Source organism: Hydra viridissima, unplaced genomic scaffold (assembly GCF_058129835.1).
Source record: "Hydra viridissima isolate aposymbiotic clone 2 unplaced genomic scaffold, HvirCarnegie_v1 scaffold_10, whole genome shotgun sequence".
Taxonomy (NCBI): domain Eukaryota; kingdom Metazoa; phylum Cnidaria; class Hydrozoa; order Anthoathecata; family Hydridae; genus Hydra; species Hydra viridissima.
The window spans coordinates 14,571,132-14,590,523 of NW_028324309.1; the positions used below are offsets into that span (position 1 = coordinate 14,571,132).

The 19,392-nt window shown below is 29.6% G+C and overlaps 2 protein-coding genes across 3 annotated transcripts; both read left to right on the forward strand.

Moving 5' to 3' along the window:
- The first annotated feature begins 31 nt into the window (after positions 1–31).
- LOC145181873 (cilia- and flagella-associated protein 157-like) lies at positions 32–8,311 on the forward strand. Of its 2 annotated transcripts, XM_090100387.1 has the most exons (9): positions 32–1,123; positions 4,163–4,340; positions 4,549–4,729; positions 5,567–6,240; positions 6,477–6,744; positions 6,883–7,164; positions 7,301–7,485; positions 7,776–7,920; positions 8,112–8,311. In XM_090100387.1, the coding sequence occupies exons 4-9, from the start codon at positions 5,654–5,656 to the stop codon at positions 8,199–8,201; spliced, it is 1,557 nt and encodes a 518-aa protein (XP_089956513.1). In that variant the 5' UTR covers positions 32–1,123; positions 4,163–4,340; positions 4,549–4,729; positions 5,567–5,653; the 3' UTR covers positions 8,202–8,311. The 2 variants fall into 2 exon arrangements, with proteins under 2 accessions (XP_089956513.1, XP_089956514.1); XM_090100388.1 differs by lacking the exons at positions 32–1,123; positions 4,163–4,340; positions 4,549–4,729 and adding an exon at positions 4,793–5,231.
- Positions 8,312–13,722: 5,411 nt separating this feature from the next.
- LOC145181707 (uncharacterized) lies at positions 13,723–17,426 on the forward strand. The gene is made up of 5 exons (XM_090100796.1): positions 13,723–14,660; positions 14,841–14,954; positions 15,321–15,473; positions 15,661–16,136; positions 16,856–17,426. The coding sequence occupies exons 1-5, from the start codon at positions 13,880–13,882 to the stop codon at positions 17,135–17,137; spliced, it is 1,806 nt and encodes a 601-aa protein (XP_089956922.1). The 5' UTR covers positions 13,723–13,879; the 3' UTR covers positions 17,138–17,426.
- The last annotated feature ends 1,966 nt before the right edge of the window (positions 17,427–19,392 follow it).

Here is a 19,392-nt window from a genome sequence, read left to right on the forward strand (position 1 = left end):
ACATTCTAGCTTATCATTAACCAACTGATGTGAAAAACTACACATTCTGTAAAATCCTTTGTAGCTGTAAAAAGAACCTGATTTTGCAGGAGCCTCAATGCGTACATGTTTTCCATCAATAGCTCCTATGCATTGTGGAAAGTTCCAATTCTGATTAAACTCTTTAATGATGTTTTGCCATTCTTTTATGTCATTTGGGGCTCTTAGAAATATTTTTTTGAGAACTTCCCATATAGCACAACAAGTTTCTTAGATTATATTACAAACTGTAGCTCTCCCAACTCGAAAATAAAAGGACTGAGTTTGTTGTGATTCTCCTGTAGCCAGGTATCAAATTGTAATAATTAATCTTTGCAATGGACATAGAGACTCTCCACTGGGACAATACTTTTTCGTTAATGTAGATCCAATTAATGAGTAAAGGTGTTCAAGTCTGTCAGGAGACATTCTTAAGTATCGATAAAAAAGTTCCCAATCAAATAGCATCATTTCTTGCACCAAATAACTAAACGCGAATTTTAGATAGTTCTCTGACCCAAACCTTTTGCTTTCTTTTCTTTACGCTTTTTCGGCGTCTTAAAATTAAAAGTTTAAGAAAAAGTCGATAATTTAGAGTGAGATTTTTTTTTATGACGGCTTTTTTTTGTTTGTTTACACTGTTTTTTTTTAAAGATTTTTGCGTTAATTCAATGCAATGGAAACATTGCGTTGCACAACAATTTACCGCACAACAAATCAAACGAACGCTGCACGACTTTTGTACGACATTTCTACAACTATTGGAAACCAAGCTTAAGACCATTCTCTCTCCTATGTAAAAACACGTGAATCCGATAGATGCTTGTTTTACTTCAGAATATCACATGATGAACTTCAGTTTTCACGATAAATGTTTATTTGACTTAATTCTATTGCGCTAGTTATGAATTTTTTTAATATTTTTTTTTTATGGAACTTCATTATTTAATCTTATGTTTATTGATCTACGTGTTTCTTTTTTCACACGTTTTGTCTTTTGAAGGAGGAGTATTCCAGAACTAGTTGCTTAAGTTTAGGATTATGGGACAAAAGAAAAAAAAATACGTGAAGCGAAAAGGGAAGCAAACGGAAAGCTTACAGCCAGGTAGACATTTTTGTGGACGTGAAAATGCGTTCTTCAATTTATATCAAAAGGACACCGGAGAATTTCGTTACTAGTTTTCTACTTAAAAACAAAGAAAACTGAAAGTGTCTTATCTTATTATAATAAAATAATAAAAATAGTTAATAAAAACGTTAAACGCTTTGGCAATCATTTTGCATGCAGTCTTTTTTTCAGTCAATTGTCGTTCCCTGATTTACATAATTTGATTTCACGTGTTGTTGCTTGGTTACTTGGATAAAACGTAACAACTGTGAAATACAGGTGTTTACACTTTTAAAGTTACTATCCAATCTTTACTTGGATAGTAACTTCAAAAGTGTAAACACCTACGCGCTTTTTTTTTTTTTTTACTTTTTTATTTTTATGATGAAAAACATTTTGAGGTCCACTATAACTTTGAGTAAATTAACTGTAGATTAACGTTTAGGCATAATTATGATAATTAATTATAATTATTAACGGCATAATTATGCCGTACTCCAAGAGCATCAGTTTTCATATAAAAATAAAACTTCTGTTCAATTTTTACAACGCTACAGAATCTTAAAAGTGATTTATTTAGCTAAAGATTTTATAAAATATAAAATGCGATGCTTATCAACGCTATTACTCAAAATAATTATAAGCTTGTTCGACATATTTACACTTAACAACAAGAAGCCGTAAATTCGGGCCGTCTTAAAAATAGTCTACGCAAATAAGTTCCTGGAGGACACTACAAATGCTATAACGTTATCCATCGCTTCACTTTTTTTTACTGACTTATTGCACATCTAGCGGTGTAACTGATTTTTTTTTCAGTTGCTAGGTACACCTGAATTGTATAGCAGCAGTGCATTTTGTACAGTTATAAACTGTTGTACTGCGATGTTTCATACCTCACAAAAATTAATTAGAAAATTGCACATATATCTTAGTCAAGGATAATAATTATGAAAATAGTAATATTAATCTTCAGCTCTGTTGATTCTTGGAGAATTTCATGATTACCTAGTAATTTTTTTTTTTTTTTGTTATTGGTCTTGTTGATCTACCCAATATACCAACAGTTGGGTCAAATAAGCATTATTTATACATTGTTAGTCGTAATTGGACTTTGTACGACTTTGTATGATTTTATACGACTTGGTAAGATTACATTTACGAGTAAAATTTTCACAATAACGTTTGAAATCTTTTTGGCAAGTTTCTTGTGAGTTATCAGAAAGCGTTCCGATGGGCGATGTTGTTATGTCAACAATCTGATGCCCAAAAGGTTATGCATACATGTGGCATGCCACATGTGGCATGCAGTGCCTCAGATAAAAATTTGAAAAGCAAATGAGCTAACTTCAACAAACATAGTTATTGTTAGAAATTCGCACTGTTAAAAGTGACAGTAATAACTTGATTATTGTAAAAGAGCATGTTGAAAGTGACAATAATTATCTAATTATTGTAAGTGGGTTCAGTTAAATGTGGTATTTATAATAAGCATGGGAATTTCGGCCTTCGAAATCGACGAAATTAAACGAAATTCGTGTTTCAATTTCGTATCGAAATTTATATTGAATTTCGAAAGACGAAATTTTTAAACATTACAAATTCACGAATTTCGAAATTAAAACTTATGTTTAATTTCGTGTCAATTTCGTTACTTTCAATGACCCAAAATTATACGAAATTTTTTCGCGAAATTAAACAATCCAAAAAATCGAAATTTCGTTCTCAATTTCGATCCGAAATTGAAACACGAATTTCGTTTAATTTCGTCGATTTCGAAGGCCGAAATTCCCATGCTTAATTTGTAACTTAACTATTGTTATTGTTGTTAATGGTTAGCTTATTGATGCGTGCTCTCCACAGACCTCTTTTATATTATATATTCTGTTTGTGGAGCAGATTAGGCACTACTCTTCTATTTTGTACAAGTTTAAATATATAAGGCCGGATGAATAAAAATGAGCAATTACTTTTCTCAGTAATTGGTCTGGTTTACGTGAATAAAACACTTAAGCAGTTTTCCTCATACTTTTATTCGCGTAAAGGTAAGCAATTTACTCAGTAATTGCTCAATTTTACGTGAATAAAAACTAAAGAAAAGTTGTTGAAGTTTTTATTCACGTAAAGCTGACCAATTACTGAGTAAAAGCAATTGCTCATTTTTATTCACCCGGCCTATAGTCTCTCCAAAGAATCTCTTCAAAGTAAGAGGAACAGTTTTCAATTCTCGAGATTTTACACGCACAGTAAAAAATGAATTAAAAATAAATTAAAATGAACAATAATATATTACTTCAAAACTACTTTTCAAAAACATCAGCTTTAATTGAAGAAAATGCTTGGAAAGTAACTTGTTTTTTTCAAAAGCTAATGGTCTGATATAGTTGTGGCTGAAATTTCAGCCATAATTATTTCAGACTGAAAATAGTATGCAAGTTGTTTTACCATCGTTTAAAATATGCAAGTTGTTTTACCATCGTTTAAAATACCAGGACTACAAGATTTAGTACTTTAATCTTAATTTCATCGATAAATTCACCAAAACAATTTTTGATCTCCTCTTGTATGCATTTTTTCATAATGAGTAATACTTAACTTACATTCAACTTATAGGATGAATGCAAGCAGTACTCGATTACTCTAATTCAAGAGTGAAATTGAGGCAAACCATATTGAAGACCTGCAAAATATTTCTCTACAGTTTTCTGAAGCAAATTACATCGTTAGTTTTAAGTTGTTTTCCTATTTCCTTACCCACCCATCCCACCCACCCACCCCACCCCCACCCCTCTCGGCAGCCATGCTTATTCCTAAAGTGAATAGAAAAAGACCACTGTTCAAAAAAACCCTTTGATTTTGAAAAAGAAATTTTGAAATTTTTTTTTTTTCTAAAATGTTAGTGATTCAAATGCAGTGCTGATTAAAATTCCATATTATTTTTTGGAATTGTGAGAACTCTCCGAAAGCATTTAAAATGTTCTAGATTTTTCTAGAACTTTTTGGAATCTTTTTGAACTATTTACTTATTATCTATAGAGATATAAAAGTATCGCTGCTTTAAACCAAAATATCCGTGTTGTTATCACTGATCAGTGACATTTAGTAGCCGCATCTGTCAACGCGTGTGAATTATAAAGTTTATTTCGGAATGCCTATCAAGCGAAGCCCTGGACACCTCATTTCACGTGTAAAATTTACAAGAGACCTTTTGAAGGTAATTTTATCAATTTAATTGTTGTTCTCTAAAATGGCAGTCTTTTACTTTTTAGAACTTCAATTGTTAAACACAATTTTAAAGACGTAAAATTAAGAAAACTTGGATTATTTCCAGTTTTTGATGTTTTAGAAAATGATATTTTTGGTTTGTTAAAATCTTGCACAGTATCAACCATGTAAAATTTCATGCGTTTCTTTATACGCAGATTTGAAAAAAATCAGATGCCTTAAATCCGGTTAATTAGGACATTGGGAATGTTTCGGAAAATCTTTTGACTGATTGAGCGCGATTTGTTTTCTCCAGTTTGGTCCGTTGCTGGGGCCCACTGTAGCCCACAACTATTAACTCAATGTTATCTATTCGTTAACATCAGATAAAGTTTTGAGGTAATACTCTTTGTGACTTAAAAAATATTTTTGTACAATCATCAATATGAGGAAGTTTTTCGGGGAAATTTTACAGAGATCTTAAATTTATATGGTTTTTTAATCATTATCATTTTTTTAAATATGAGTGTTTTTAAATTTCTTTTTTTGTGTGTGTGTGTGTGTAATCATTTACTTCGTTCCGATCCTTATTTCCTTATAAGAATGCTCTCTTAGATCTTTGGTAAACGATAATTTCACAATCGAATTAATCATATTTTAATAATTATTCTTGGGAGCACGTTTTATCTAAGAATTTGTACATTAAGTAAGGATTTATGCACAAAAAAACGCTCTTGAGTTTAGGAGCCAGCGAGACTAACCTTTGTGCGGGACCGCGAGATGATTGTAAATAAATATGGTTCAAAATGTGATGGCAGTTTATAACAGTTTTATTTTATTAGACAAAACTTGATGACTCGATGAAATATTTTATTAAACTGTTTATCTAAAAATATAATTTGTAAGAAATGTTTATTGAATTTTCCATTTTACTCATTTACCTTTTTTCTTGCCATAAAACCAAAGTCAGATATAACTTAATTGTATTTAACGATTGCTACTATTAAAATATCTAATTCTCTATGATATTTTGGATGGTAATTTATGAAATAGAATAATCTTTACATGTCTGCATATATAGTAAAAATATCTAAATGCTAAGCTATATCTTCCCTTTATCTTTCTTAAAGTAATAGATGTGACACACACAGATATATATATATATATGTATATATATATATATATATATATATATATATATATATATATGTATATATAATACCTATCTTTTAAAAGAAAATACTGGTATCTGCATTGGTCAAGATTATGCATTTACATAATATTGAATGTTACATTGAACATTTAAAAGTTCACTGATACGAAATGGTTAAAAAAAAAGGTAGTGAGAAAAAGAAAAATGCAAAAAAGATTGCAGCAAGTAATGTTCCTAAGCCATCCTCAGCCAAACTTGAAAGTGTTTTCCGTGATATTTCAAAGGAGTTCTTTTTGGTACAGATTTGTGATTTAGAAAAGAAGATTTCTCGTTACCAAGAAAAATGTGATACTTTAGATTTACGCAATAAAGAAGTTGAAGAAAATTTTGTAAAACAAACTCAAGATAAAGAAGATATAGTGTCTTTCTTAAAAATACAGCTAGAGGAAAAATCTGCAGAACTAGAAGGTTTTAAAAAAAAAATAGAATTCTTAGAAAAGCAGGCAGTTTTAGAAAAACAAAATTATGAGCAAAATTTGTTGAATTTAAAAGAAACTATGCAAGATGTTAAGGATCAATTAATTTCAGAAAACATGATTCTTACTGGAAAGCTTGCTGCCTTAGATGATTTTAGAGTGCAAAAAGAAGATATTCTTAAAAGCATTGCAGAAAAAGATGAATTAATTCGCATGCAAGAACAAAAATACAACGAAGAATTATATCAAATTGAACGAAAAGCAGTTATGGATAAAGATAGGTAATCATACTATATTATAAAAAATAATTTATATTTTGCATTTTTTTGTGTATTCTTATTGTCTCTCAAAAAAGCTGCTTATTCAAAGTTTGTTATGTACAATACACCATTCATTTTGTAAAGCATAGCAGCATCTGTGTTGCTTGTTCTTGTAAATTGATGTTAATATTTCTTTGAAAAGTTGATAAAAATAATTGTTTCTTTTTCTTTTTCTTTTTCTTTTCAAATCTTTCTAGGTTAAAAAAAGAGATGGTTTTACGAGTTAACAATGTTGCGTCAGAGTTTCGTGAAGTGTCTAACAAACAAATGGCTGACACAACAAAACGAACTATTCGTGAGAATGTGGTAATAAATTCTCAGCTAGTTAAAATGTCAGATCAAGCTGTAGAACTTATTTCAGAAAATGATGATTTGAAACTAAGATTAAAAAAGCAGAAAGAGCAGCTAAATATATTTGAGAATACAGAGAAGGAGCTGATTACAAAGAATATTTCAAACTTAAAGGTGTTCTTTTTTAAAAACCTTTTTCATTTTTTTTTATAACAAGGTCTTTTTTGGGACTTTATTCTTCTATGTATGTGCATGTGTATGCTTGTATAGATTTACTACATAAAGCTAGATTGCTATTGTACTCTGCTACAGGTTATTCGTATACTGACTGAAAAAGCTAAAGAACAAGATGTTTTGTTACAACAGTTTGACTTCACAGAGAAAGAGCATATAGAACTTAAAACTAAATATAAGGAGTTAATTGAGCAGTTGGAGAATCAAAAGAATCAGTTTACTTTGTTGCTCAAAGATAATACAGTTTTGATGGAAAAACAAGAAAAGTTACAATCAGATAACAAATGTTTGACTGAAGATAAAGAATATTTAGTTGGTGTGCTGACCAATGCTTGTGAGGTTATCAAGCATTCTCTTCAGGTTAGAAAATACTTAGCAGATGTCTGTTTTTTTTTTTCTTTTGTTTTCTATAATTTAAAAAAATATCAACTTATCAAATGCTTGTTAATTTTATCAATTGAAAATATTTTTTCTTTTACTCTTAATAAATTTCTAGCATGATTCACTTGAAGATGGTACCTATACAACAGATGAACAATTGAGAGCCAATGTGTTATTTAACTTAATTGAGATTCTTAATTTAGCTGCTAAATTGGGGTTTGGGTTTGAGCTGCCTGACCTGTCTAAAAATAGAAAGTGCATAAAAGCAAAACAGTTCTTTACATCACAATCTATGAGGAGGTTTATTTTTTTCAATGAACAGTATATAAGTTTTTTCATGCAAGCTTCTAACATTTTCTTTGCTGCAGGTTAAATTTTGAATTTATCATCAAACATTACCAGATAAGTTGCTTAGGAATCTATTTTTAAAATATTGCTACATAAAACTAATTAATCGTTAAAAATGCTATAAACAACTGATTAATCGTTAAGCAATTAATCAGTTGTATATAGCAGTTAATCACATATGCTTATTACTAATTGCTGAATTATCGGCAATCTTCCGTACCGAACAGTTTTATTATGTTATCGTCCCTAACAACCGCATCTTTAAATTCTCCTCCCTCATTTTCACATTACAGAGCAGGAGATCTCGGTTTTGTTCCTGCTGCAAGTAAAACTACTAATGCTGATAAGTTAGGCTTAAATGGAAGCAAAAATGCACAGTGTAAAAAGGTTATTAACTTGCTTTTTTAAATGATAATCACATATTTTTTATGTTATCTTACGATCGCTAGTAAAATAGAAATCTATATACCGATCTATCTGCGGATGATATAATCTATAAACGGTATAAGTAAGAATGTTGATAAATAAACCATCACAATTTCTGTTATCGTTGTAATCTGTTCCGTTTTCATTTATAGAAAATACTTTACGATAAAAAAGATCCAGCTATAGTAACACAACCAGCGTGCGACCTTAACGGAGCAAACAAGTTGCTAACCAAGTCTTAAATAAATCACCTTTTGTAACTGTATTTTATCATTTTTTGTGTTGTATATTAATATGTTATTTGAAAATGTAATATATACCATAGAGGTTTTAAATTAATTTATTTTAAATTTATTGTTTTGTTTTTTTCTCGTCTTCCTTCTCCGTAAAATAAAAACGAACATGTTTTATCAGCTCACTCATTAGAAAGTTGATTAAAGAATCTCCTCTGTTTACTTTTTACATCGTTTATGTTTTATTCGAATTTTTTAATGAAATGTTGTACAGTGGGCCAGAATAAGACTTCTCTAGGAAAAAAAAATTATTTCCTTAAAAAAAGTCTTGAAAAAGCGAGTTTTTTCTTATGGTGCGGGTTTTTTTAGCTGAAATATTGCTTGTGATATACTAAAATAAGATGAATAGACTAAAACATTTGGATACTTTAAAAGTCATGCTGTTTCTTCGGGAAGTTGGATTACCATTCCTTTTTCTAGAAAATAATGACCTAAGACATTCCTCGAATACTTGTATGAGTTATCTAATTAAAAAAATCTATAAAATGATTATGCCTCCCCAAAACCTTAAAAATCTGTAAAATAGAATTTACTGAAGGAAATCCCTTCAAACCTTCTTCCCAATTAGTTGTAGATCCAAAGAAGTACTGCATGTAAGAACCCTTTCTTGTACATACGGGTTAAGATAATGTAAGTTTCAATGACATCTAAATAAGTGAATGAAATAGTCCCGTTAATGCTGGACGGTATTGTTTTGAATGGGGCTGTCTTTCTTATTAGAAGATATTTTGATTACATGAGAGAATAGACCCGTCCAGGTCAAACGGGACTACTTTTTCTTTTCTTTTTTTTTTTTGAACAATCGAGTTTCCAGGCGAGGCCGCACAATTTTTTTCTATGTAATTTAATTATCCTGCTTAACCGGGAGTACTTCTTTCATTACCGTTTTATTTTGTTTTATTTTTTTTTTATTTCACCGTTTTATTTTCATTACCGTTTTATTTCGTATTTTTTTCATTACCGTTTTAAAGCGGGGATAATCTAGAAAGTATTATGACCTAAACATAGCAAATAAAAAATGGTAAAAAGAATACTGTTTCTGCAAAATTGAAATTATAATCCAAAAATAATGAGTTTTTAAAGGTAACATGTCAGCCTTGATCATTAAGGCAACATGTAAGCTTTAAGGATCCTAAATGTCTTGAAGTAGGAAGAAGAACTAGTTATTGTGACCTGTTATCAGTAAAATAAAACTGGTGACAAATTAAAAGGTGAAAGAAAATAAAACTGGTAAAAATTTACAAGGTGAAGGATATGAAGGTGTTAAGCTTAGGTTTTATGTAAGTGAAGTATATTTATAGTGGCTTTAGTACACTTTAATGCTCCTCCCCTTCCCCCCCCCCCCCCTACACACCCACACACTTCCACATCTTTTTTTGTTATTTATTGTTGCAGATTATGAAAGTTAATCGCTTAAAATAAAGATAATTGGTATCCTCTTTGTTCTTTGACTAATGCAAAGCATTCTAATTTTAAGTTAAAGAAAAACAAGAAGCCTTCCGAAACGCTTTTTTTCGCCATTTTTTTCAACATGATCAGTTTAAGAAAATCACTTCTATATGAAACAGTAAACAGCTGATTTTTATTGCTTAAAGTTGAATAAATTTTCCGGTAATTATTGTAGTTTTTTAACATAAAAATTTTAAAAATATTCAAATTTTGTTCATTATTTCATTTAATGTGAGCTTTTTCATTATTTACTACTTTTTTTAAAAGGCATTATATATAAAAACTTAAGAATTGTATAACTTTTATAATTAATTTTTTTAATTAATTATAATCAAGTTCAGTTTATTTCACCCAAAAAGTTTAAAATAAACCTAACTTAATTTTAATTTTTGTTATTTAATTTTACTTACCTTATGAAAACAACCTAATGCTCCAAATAAAGTCCTTACACAATAAATAAAGTCTTACCCAATAAATAATTTTGCCGTATTTATTGTTAGACATAATGTTTAATATTCTTTAATACTATTTACAATAAAAGCAGTAACAATTTACACTAAAATTGTTCATTTGCCATTAGAACTATTAACTCCATTATCAAGCCTTCACTTACGGAATATTTTATTACGTTAATTTTAAGGAGTATTTTATTATATTAATTTTAAGGAATTTACTTTTTGTTGGAAACTATTATTTTACATTAAGATTAAAAATAAATTTTTATCAACCTAATTACGATACTTATCCAGTGTGTTAATTTTCTCCTCCAGATCATTAGTTGGTGTCATTGACAGACGTTGACAAACTATTCCTTTCTGAACAAAATTTCATGGGGAATGGAAACAAACATGGTTTTTGATATAAGTCAATTGTTATTAAAAGTTTTTTTTTTTTTTTTTCTGTTAAAGTTGAAATTTAATTTTTTTCTTTTTTTGCCAGTTACCAGTTCACTTTTTGCCAGTTACCAGTTCACTTTTTGCCAGTTACCAGTTCACTTTTTGCCAGTTACCAGTTCACTTTTTGCCAGTTCAAAACCTGCTGAGTTATGAGGAATATTTCAATGAGAAAAATTGTTTTCATTAAATGTTTTAACGCACAACTGGGGAAATGGTGGAATAAAGTTCAGAAGGTGGAAAAAAAAAAATCCGGAAAGCCGTAGTTTTTTTAACACTTTTATCAAAGTAATTCAAAATTTCAGCTTAATTATTTTACACTTTGGAATCTGAAGGTCCCTAAAATTCAAAAACTTTGTTTAAAAATGCGATTTCTTTTTTAAATAAAACATGATATTCTTTATTGGGAAATTGGAGTTATAAAGCTGCATTATTTTCAAATAATAATAAATATTTTTGATAAATCTGTTCTGGCCTTATGTTTAAATACCTTAAAAGTGGGCTTATTAACGTTTAAGACAAATTTTGAAGCACGCGTATACTTTTTGTTATTGTTGGATTGGGTATTAAGATGCCTCTGGTTGGTGACCCTAAAACTTTAGTAAATTGAACTGTAGAAGATTTGGTCATTTGTTTACTGACGCTATTATTTGTTATTATTCGCTATTAACAAAAAAACGAAACGAAAAATAAAAAGCAAAAAAAGGTTTTGGGGGTTTATTGAGGTGGTGACATCCCTAAAAAATCCCTGACCCTCTCCCCCAAAAAACAACTTTTATTTATTATTTATATAATATATAATGTTTACATATTATAACTAAATTACTTTAAATAATTAGAGACAGTTATCCTTAATGATCCAGGAGAGAAAGGGGGATGAAGGAAGGAGAAGGAAGGGAGGCTATTCAATTCAGGTTCCTCTTCCCAAAATTAAACCTCGGCGTCATCTATTAAGTTCATTTTTTCTTTGCTTGTGTCGAAAACAAAAAAATAAATCTCCTTATAAATAATTTCTACCACCTAATTGCTTGTAATAGCCCCACTGTGTAACAAAAGCAGATTGGCTTCCATAAGCCATATGCTTGTAAAATATCTTTTTGTTTAGAATTCTTTAAAATTCTTAGATAGGTATTCTTTTGACTGATACGAAAAAAGTTTTTTTTCAGCCTTTTTTTTAGTAATTCTAAATTAACATGCCCAGGTCTTTAAAGAAAAAACATCTGAAGGATCAGATAGCAAACTGAAACATTAAAAAAGAAATGCTATTACTTTTGTTTTTTCCAAGAAACGGTGAAGCGTTTAATTTTTTGAGCATTTTTCTATAGCAATAGCGTGTTGTTTATTCATTGATGCCGGAAGTTGTTTATATTACGTTAGCAAAATTGCTTTTCTTTCTCTTTTATATAAAACGAATTAAAGTACTATAAAAATAAAATAAACCAAATTATTTTTTTTTGTAACTTTTGTATTTAATTTAAGCTCATTCCCCTTGGTGTATAGAGGTGCATTATATACACATTATAATATTAATTCGTCAAATTTATCTTCATCTTTTTAATATCGTCACAGTTTTCGTCATGCCAGCGTCTTTCCTTAACATTAAGGGGCTTTTTAGTGGGTGAAAAAAGAATGTAAAATTTAAGATTAAAGGTTTAAGGCAAGCAGAAATATTTTTTCTTCTAATTTGAGTGTTTTTCGGAAATTTGAATATTCATTATCAACTCTCTAACAATACTAGAGAGCTTATGAACTAACACTAAAAAAATACTTCTTTAACTTTATACTTTAAAGAGAATTTTAAATGAAAACTATGCATGTCATTTTATTTCTCCACTTTTTGTTTAATAAAGTTAATTAACTTGGTTAATGAGAGGGTCAATTGAGGGCATCTTTACCATTTTTCATTTATTATATTGTATAAAAAATTGAACATTTGTGTCATTTTATCTCTCCTTAAAAGGATATAAATATCTAATATTCACGTGGATTTTTTGAAGAAATTTAGTTGCCAGGTAACATGTTTAAGTAAAATATTACTCATTGGATGATTCAGGAATCGTTAAAAACCCATTAAAACTATATTTCATTATGATACTGGAATGTTTAAAAACGCGTCTAAACATTTACATTCATTATAAATCAGGTTATTGGTTCTTAAATTTTTAAATTTTTTTTTTTTAACTAGCACTTAAAAAAACATTCGAAATAAAATATAAATGGCTTTTTATAAGCAAATTACACTTCTAATTTAAACATTCCGATTACACAAAGTTATTATGCCGATTAGTCATTGTGCAAAGTGGATTAATCTACAATTGATATATTAATCCAAAATGCTTGGTTGATTACTTCATGTTAAGCTGTGTATTTGAGAGTTGTAAATTGGGGATGAGCTCTCATAATAGAATTTTTTTTTCTTATCAGACTAAGCGATAGTTTTTTTCATAGGACTCGAAGTGTTTTTACTTTTATTCTTTGAGGTGATAATTTTCAACTTTTTTCTTTAGTTAAATTCTTAGAGAAAGTTCTTAAAGAAAAGAAAACCGTAAATAAACCTCTTAAAACTTTTCAAGAGGCTCAATATGTAATAAAATTTTATCAAATTGAAGAAATTAAATCTGGAAATAATTTTTATAAGCCAAGTTCAACATTTACGCTTCGTTGTATAAATCGAAGTAAAACTCATGTACATTCTAATATATATAAGTTACGCATATTATATACTTTATATAAACGTCATGCATTAAATTTACATATATACATTTACGTTAGATGAAAAACGAAAAAACGTTCCAAAATTATTTTCTCATTCTAAGAGATAAATAAACAGAATAAAATTTGTTTCAAATTCACTAGTTGCAGATATGCACACGTTTCATAACACAAACGTAGTCACAAAAATACGGAAATTTTCATATTTTCATTTCCCCGAGTTTTTTTTACTCATAATTCAAAAAGCGCCAGTCTTTTTTTTACTCTTGCAATTGGCTAAAAAAAACTTAATATAAATACGTATAAAACCAGTACAATGACAGTATTGAAATCTATAAGCTCCACAAATGGGCTTTACATCGCTTATAATAGAAGTATGCAAAGTTAATCTCTCATAGAATTGTTCTCAGAAAATTAAATCAATAGCTTGTTGGATTATAATATAAACAACAAAATTGGTGAACCAAAACTTTTTTTTTTTACTGTTTTTTAATTTGAAAGAAGTCTATTTGCGGAGATGGCCGAGAAGTAAAGAACTTGATCTTGTGCTAAAGAGGCATAAAAACTATAAGAATGTATAGTTATGAAGATGAAGAAAGCTATTACGGCGAAAACATATCCAAACACAACCGTAGACATGAAAATCTAATGCCCCGCAACTATCATCATATGAATGGTAACTCGTCCAAATATCACATGTATGAACATCCTTATTTTAGTGATTCGGCACCTGTTCATAACGGGTTCAGCATTGTACAAAATCGTTATCCAGTGAATGGAAGAAACGAAGCTTTTTATAGGGAGCCAAATGCAAACTACTTTTCGCAGGAATTTTATAGAAATGACCATACAAGGAGAAAGCACCGTAATGAAAGATCGTCGAAAGAAAGATACGAGTATAGAGATAAGAGATATGAAACTCCGGCACACAATAGGCATAGAAATATGCCGCCTAAAGATCGTCGGTTTCGACAAAGAAGATTTAGCGATTCTACATATGATCGCCATAATCGAAGAGATCTGAGACGGAATGACGACATTTTTGATAACTATGAGCAATCCACTCCTTTACAACGACAACTAATATTTCAGACAACTGGAAACTACTCTACTGAAGAAATTCAACCTTTTGACAAATATGAACAACCCAACAATAGGAAAGTTCATTATGATATTAACCCAAACAATAGAGTAGATTACAATGATAATAATATTGGCAAAACCGATTTACCACAACCAAAAACTAGAAATAAATCTAAGCTCTGTATTATTGTTTTTAAAATTATCTTTTTGTGTGGAGGTATTGCAACAGGTATAGCTTCGTGTATTAAAGCGCCTTGGTGGACGAAAACAGGTATTTATATGCCAGTTTACAATTCCAAAGATTAAGGAAATATTTTCAGAGGATTTTTTTATTCGAGTTGAGAAATAAAGAGCTGCACGTTATTCTTAAATTGCGTGCTTCAATTTTAATGAAAAAGTGAATATTTCGTTCATTTAATAAATTGACAACTGATTTTATTTATATATGCAGAAAATACTCAATTGTTGAGTGTTGGATTATGGGAAACATGCACAAATTTCCCACCAGCTACAAGTTGGGAGTGCCGAACTTACTCAAATACCACAAACGAAATCCGATATAAAGGTATGACATAAATTTTTAAAAATAAATCGAAATGATTAGGCTTACCTTCAACGGTGGATGGAAACGGTTGCTTAAAACTGTGACTTCCGGTAAAATCAGGGAACTCATAAAGTTTCACTATTATGAAATGGTGAAAAAAAAAAAAAAAATTGTAAAATTTGAAGAGGGCTTCAGAAAAGGGAGCACCGTTCCCCTCTGAATACAAATTGTATTAAACATTTCATGGATCTCGTTCAAAACTTTTTTCTTCATCTCTAACACCTTTCTTCTTTGTAAAACGTTTTTTAAAAAATAATTTTCGTTTCACTTCAATGTTTTTATGTAAAAACTGAAATTTTATGAAAGAAATGAAAATACTTTGTTAAGATATCAAAGTGCTACAGTACTGCATGATTGCCGGCATCTCATCATCAGGAGCTGCGTTATTAGTTATTGTTGTCGTTGGTTTTGGACTTACGAAATACCCGAGAGTCGTCAGATTTTTAATTTACATTTGTGGAATTTTTACATTAGGAGCAGGTAAATAATTTCTATTGATCTGGTCTGCAAATATTATTGAGTTTTCTGAAAAAACAGTATTTTTATGAAATAATTTTGATAAGAACCTTATCACATTGCACATTTTTTACACAATTTATAACCCACCGTTTTGTGCATTTCTGGTAATCAAAAACAATTGATGCAGCTTTATTGTTCTTTTTTGAAGCAATTGTATTTGGCTTAACAATCGCATACGCATCTGACAACAGAGATCCTAGTACACTCATTCCCGCGTGGATCACACCTTTGACTGGCAATCTAGATCATGCAATCATGTTTTATGTTGCTTGCGCTGCTGCAGCATGTTTATTTATGGCGCTAATACACGTGGCTGTTCTTTTGTTTATAAATGACGACTACGACACGGATCTTTATGAATCAAACAAAAGAGATAAAAAGAAAAAAACTCAACATTTAAACGATTCCAGGATTCAAAACGAGTATAAAAATCCTGCTTTTCAAGAAGAGAATGCAATAAACCAACAAACTGACTTATATAGACTTGAAACATCTATCCATAGCCCAAACAAACATAAGCAAAATAAACGAGTTATAGTACAACCTAACGAACCAAGCGGCGTCAATCCGAACTACTTGGGACCAAACGGACAAATCTATAACCATCCAATGAAAAATAACATAGTAAGTTTAACCTTTTTTTTTGTTACGAAGGTAATAACGTAAGTATGATTATAATTTTCTTAAATATTGAAGGATTTCATGAGTTGAGTCGGTTGGAAATGAATCCAATCCAGTTACGACTTACTGAAAAATAACATTTTAAGAAAAAGAAATGCCTAATAATTTCAATGGAAGGCTGAATATAACATAACTGAAGTTAATCAAAGGCTGAATATGGCATAATTAACATTAAAGGCTGAGTAGCAAACAGTTCTATGTAGCAAATTCGAAAAATAGAAAAGACGATAAGAACTGCTTCGATTGAGTTATGAAGGCTCAGTTCTTTAAATTAATGAAAATATTTATTGAGTTCAATTAAAAAATTAACTAAATTTAATTAATCAAATTAATCAAAAAAATTATATTATCAACTATAGAACTCAGACTTCATACCTTCAATCGAAGCTTTTATCATCTTTTCCATTTTTTTGTTCTTGAGTGTAACAATTTTTTTCCCTCATTTAGTGCAAAAAATTATTACACTTGATTAACAGAATCGTTCTACCGTGATGTTAGTTTGTATTAATATATCATTTTTAAATGTAACTTTCTTGTAACAGGAGCTATAAACTTTCTTAAAAAATTGCTAACTGTTTATAAAGCTGTTTATTTATAGTTATCAAATTTTGCTTTGCATTTCATTTTTTTCTTAAAAGAATTTTAAATGTTAATTTGTTTAGGGTTACAATGAAAACTTCGTTGCAGATTTTCCGAACTCCAGAAATAATGTCAGAATAAACGACGGCCCTATTACTAAAGTAAATCCCTTACCTCACATGTTAAAACAGAACTATACAGGCGATTATCTTTCAAAAGTCCATTTAACAAACGGTGGTCCCGTGCCGACGTTCTTTAATTCCGCTAATTCAGATACTGATCTTTTAAATAGCACTCGTTACAAAGAAAACAGGCCATCCATTCCGTCAGTTGATTATGAAACATACTTTAACAACCCTTACTAAACCAAAACTTTACCAATTAAAGACACATTATAAGCAGCAAACTGTTGAAAAAATCGTTGAGAAATTCAAAATTGCAACTTTGAATGATTTTCTGGTTTGAAGTAAAATATTCTCTCAAAGATTCATATTTTCTGAAGTAAAATATGAAAATATGAGAAGTCAAAGATTCATATTTTAGGAATCAAAGTAATAAAATTTGAGTTTGTAATATTTCATACATAAAGTAATGATGCTATTTTTGTAAAAGTTTATAGGTATTTTTAACACAGATACCCATTATCAAACTTAATTGCCCTTTTTTGTCTCTACTCCATATACGTTAATTGCAAAACATTGACTAAAGAAAAAGCTGATCTTTCCAGTATCAAATCACTTTTTCTTGTTCACATTCATTTTGTGCTGAATTTTGGTATTTTTCTTATAGTGTGAAAACGATGATGGTAAAAAATACTTTGGTCAAAACGTTTTAATTAAAAACTCGGTACCTATAATTAACTAGTCAATTAAACATTTAAATGTTAAACAGCTATCTTCTCGCCATTTTTGCAGAGGATCACTTGATCATTATACCACTTTCTTTGGAACTACAAGCAAAGTTGATAAGAATAACTTCATTGTAGAAAACTAAGTCTCAGTAGCCTCAGTTGTACAAAACGCCGAATATGTGACTGAAATTAAAAATCTCCGGCTGAAGAAAATACAATTTCAGCTTTGGTTTAACATATGAATCTTTATTTTCACATTGAAATTAGTCAATTCATAGTACCAAATTTTACCAGTGAACAATTCACACTCATACTACCATAAATGTTCCATCCGATATATTTTGCATAACGGAATATTTTATATAACGGAATACTTTTAACTAAATGTTTTCACACAATTTTCTTGGGATAATGAAGTCGTTTGTCGACATTTCCAGTTATGAATTTAATGGATTTTCCTTCAAAAATGTTTCATTTTCTGCCATACTGCTACATTGAGATAGAACATATTTTGATAGATTTTTAATTATATACATTAGCTTGTTTTGATTGCCAAGAAACACAAAGTTTTAAACTTTCTTTATTTCATAATTTATAAATGACTGAAAATTTCTCAACTGTTTTAATGTTTATTTTCTGAATGAAGTTAGTGAAAACAAAGAATGATGAAGCAAAATAACGAAAAAGAAAAAAAGAAAAAAGGGTCTGATTGATCTTCTTAAACTTAGGCCCCTGTTATCAAAGTTTGAGATTTTGATTTTGAGATTTATTGTAGCAAATTTTTTTTAAATAAATATAAAAATGGCTCTCCATTATATGGCTCTTTGTCAAAGTGGGCTAGATTTGTTGAATTGACGTGCATTGCAATTAAAAGTACTCTAGAATATATTACTACTGAAACAAACATCTTTTGCTGGAAACAAAACAGAAATAAATTTAAACAAAAACTTTCGTTTGTTTTCTTGTCATAAATTATAGGAAGGCAAAAATGATTTGTTAAAATTCACTCTATGCGATATGTGATACTAAGTTTTTTTTACCATCAACCTAATATTCTAAGTCTCATATGCATAGTTTAGCCTAGTCTTAATTTTTTAAATGCTCCAAGCAGCTTTTTAAGTTTCAAGTACATTTTTTTTTTCTTTTTTTCAACAACTTTTTTTTTTGTAAACCTTTACAACAAAAACGAGACTTAATAAAAACTTCTCAAGATGCGCTTTTAAAATGCGGCTCTTCGGCTCACGTAAGATTTTAAATTCGGCTCTTGAAGTCAATCAGCTCGATTAACCATGTTGAGAAAGATAGAGAAAATCCGCACCCCTACCATTAACAAAATAGTGTTACGGGTTTTCTGCGTCTGAATACTTTGATCTGCTTTCTAATCAGATTCACTATATTAAATGAAAAGACATTCATGCTTTAATAAAAAATTGCAGTCCCTATCTGACAGTTGCAGCCTCTATCAAATATACTCTTGACAGTGAAATCAGCATCAATACTTCTCCTAATTTACTTACAAGTTTTTCAACTAAACTTTGAATGTCTTTACAGTAGATAAACAGTCTATCTATTCTCCTTTTTTAAGTTTAAAATTTTCACTCAAAATCTTTAACTGAGGTTGTCTGTGTTAAGGGTCTGCGTAACGTTTCAATTCCGTATTGTTATCATGCCGATATGATAGCGGAAAAAAAAAGTGTCATCGGAATAATTACGACAAAAAATCTGTAAAAAAATTTTATTCGGTAATGTAGTTAGCTTAAATCTCGGTAT